General features: G+C 61.9%; 1 protein-coding gene across 1 annotated transcript; it reads right to left on the bottom strand.

The window, feature by feature from the left end:
* Positions 1–299: 299 nt before the first annotated feature.
* LOC116984200 (oocyte zinc finger protein XlCOF6-like) lies at positions 300–2,006 on the bottom strand. Its single transcript, XM_033038344.1, has one exon. It carries the CDS (start codon positions 2,001–2,003, stop codon positions 300–302), a length of 1,704 nt encoding a protein of 567 aa, XP_032894235.1. The 5' UTR covers positions 2,004–2,006.
* Positions 2,007–2,563: the final 557 nt, after the last annotated feature.

The following is a 2,563-nucleotide window of genomic DNA, read 5'->3' as shown; positions in this document are numbered from 1 at the left end:
GACATTTCGGGCCGACACTGAAGATGGGTCTCGACCCTGAAACATTACCCATTCCTTCCAGCATTTTGTGTCTACCTAAACACGCCTATCTATCTACGTGGCGGTGTGCCAGCAGGCTGTAGGAGCGGGCAAAGGCCTTGCTGCAGAGCGGGCAGGTGTAGGGGCGCTGGCCGGTGTGGACTCGTCGGTGCTCCAGCAGGTGGTCAAGGCGGGTGAAACCCTTGCCACACTAAGCGCCCACATAGGGTCTCTCTCCGGTGTGTATCCGCTGGTGCTCCCGTAGCCCCCGTTCTCTGTTGTCAGAGTGGGAGCAGCTGCTCGCCGACGTGGGTCCTCCGGTGCTGCCGCAACCCCCGCGAGCTGTCAAACTCCACACCGCAGTACGGGCAGTCGTAGGGCTGGCCACTGGTGTGCACGCGCTGGTGAGTCAGGGCATGGGTGGCCATGGTAGAGCGCTCTCCACACAACGGGTTGGGGATGAGACGGGGGCCGGCGTGCACCCGCTGGTGGGACAGCAGCTTGGAGGAGCGAGTGAAGAGGCGCTCGCTGGTGTGGGTGCGCTGGTGCTCCAATAGGGTGCCGGAGCGGGTGAAGCCCTTGCCACACTGGGTGCAGGTGAATGGGCGCTCGCCGGTGTGGGTGCGCTGGTGCTGCAGCAGGTGACTAGACCGTGTGAAGCGCTTGCCGCACTGGGTGCAGGTGTAGGGCCGCTCGCCGGTGTGGGTACGCTGGTGCTCCAGCACATGACTAGACCGGGTGAAGCCCTTGCCGCACTGGTCGCAGGTGTAGGGGCGCTCACCGCTGTGGGTGCGCTGGTGCACCAGCAGGCTGCTGGAGCAAATGAAGCCCTTGCCGCACTGGGCGCAGGTGTAGGGCCGCTCCCCGGTGTGGGTGCGCTGGTGCTTCAGCAGGTGACTGGGCCGGGTGAAGCCCTTGCCGCACTGGGCACAGGTGTAGGGGCACTCGCCGGTGTGGGTGCGCTGGTGCTCCAGCAGGTGACAGGACTGGGTGAAGCCCTTGCCGCACTTGGCGCAGGTGTAGGGGCGCTCCCCAGTGTGGGTGCGCTGGTGGGACAGCAGCTTGGTGGAGCTGGTGAAGCCGTTGCCGCTCTGGGTGCAGGTGTAGGGGCGCTCCCCAGTGTGGGTGTGCTGGTGCTCCAGCAGGTGACTGGACCGGGTGAAGCCCTTGCCGCAATGGGTGCAGGTGTAGGGCCGCTCGCCGGTGTGTGTGCGCTTGTGCACCAGCAGGTAACTGGACCGGGTGAAGCCCTTGCCGCACTGGGTGCAGGTGTAGGGCCGCTCCCCGGTGTGGGTGCGCTGGTGCTCCAGCAGGTGAGTGGACCGGGTGAAGCTCTTGCCGCATTGGGCGCAGGTGTAGGGCCGCTCGCCGGTGTGTGTGCGCTTGTGCACCAGCAGGTGACTAGACTGGGTGAAGCCCTTGCCACATTGGGCGCAGGTGTAGGGGCGCTCGCCGGTGTGGGTACGCTGGTGGGACAGCAGCTTGTTGGACTGGGTGAAGCATTTGCCGCAGTCGCTGCAGGTGTAGGTGCGCTCGCTGGCGTGCAGGCGTCTGTGCCTCTTCAGGTACGTGGACGACTTGAAGCCTTTGCCGCAGTCGGAGCAGGTGAAGGGCCGCTCACTGCTGTGCACCCGCCGGTGCCGCCGTAGCCCCGACAACTGGACAAAGCTCATGTCGCAGGTGGAGCAGCCATAGGGCTTCTCGCCCGGGTGCACCTGCCGGTGCAACTTCAGGTGATTCTCCGTCTTGAAGCTCATGCCGCAATTGGCGCAGGTGAAGGGCCTCTCGCTGGAGTGCACGCTGTTGTGCCCCTGCAGGTACTTGTAGTGGGTGAAGCTCATGCCGCATTCTGAGCAGTTGAAGGGACGTTCTCCCGTGTGCACCCGCCGGTGGGCTTCCAGCTCGCTCAGGCACCGCCAGGCCTTGCCACACACGTCACACTCATAACGCTTCTCCTTGTTGTGCCCCGTCATGTGGTCCTCCATCGAAGCTCAACTCCACGAAGCTCAGCCCACACACCGAGCAGATGGGGGAGCTCACGGCACCCTGGCCGCCCTCAATGGCCGCTCACGTCCCCGTCTCTCCGTCCACAGCAACGGCTCCTAAACCCTGCAGGAAGGGAACACAGAGGGTCAACAATCTGGCAAACAGGGCATTACTAGCACATATTGTGTGCGTTTATGGCAGAGGAAACCGTTATAAAGAAACATAGAAAATGGGTGCAGGAGTAGGCCATTCGGCCCTTCGAGCCTGCACCGCCATTCAATATGATCATGGCTGATCATCCAACTCAGTATCCTGTACCTCCGTTCGCTCAATACCTCCTGATCCCTTTAGCCACAAGGGTCACATCTAACTCCCTCATAAATATAGTTACTTTGTGTCTTTTCCACAGATGCTGCCTGACCCGCTGAATTACTCCAACACTTTATGTCTATCTTCTCCACAGATGCTGCCTGACCCGTTGAATTACTCCAGCACTTTGTGTCTATCTTCTCCACAGATGCTGCCTGACCTGCTGAGTTAACCCAGCACTTTGTCATAG

Source organism: Amblyraja radiata, chromosome 19 (genome assembly GCF_010909765.2).
Source record: "Amblyraja radiata isolate CabotCenter1 chromosome 19, sAmbRad1.1.pri, whole genome shotgun sequence".
NCBI classification, from domain to species: Eukaryota; Metazoa; Chordata; class Chondrichthyes; order Rajiformes; family Rajidae; genus Amblyraja; species Amblyraja radiata.
The sequence above is the reverse complement of the archived record's forward strand: the minus strand, read 5'-3'. Positions and strand labels throughout refer to the sequence as shown.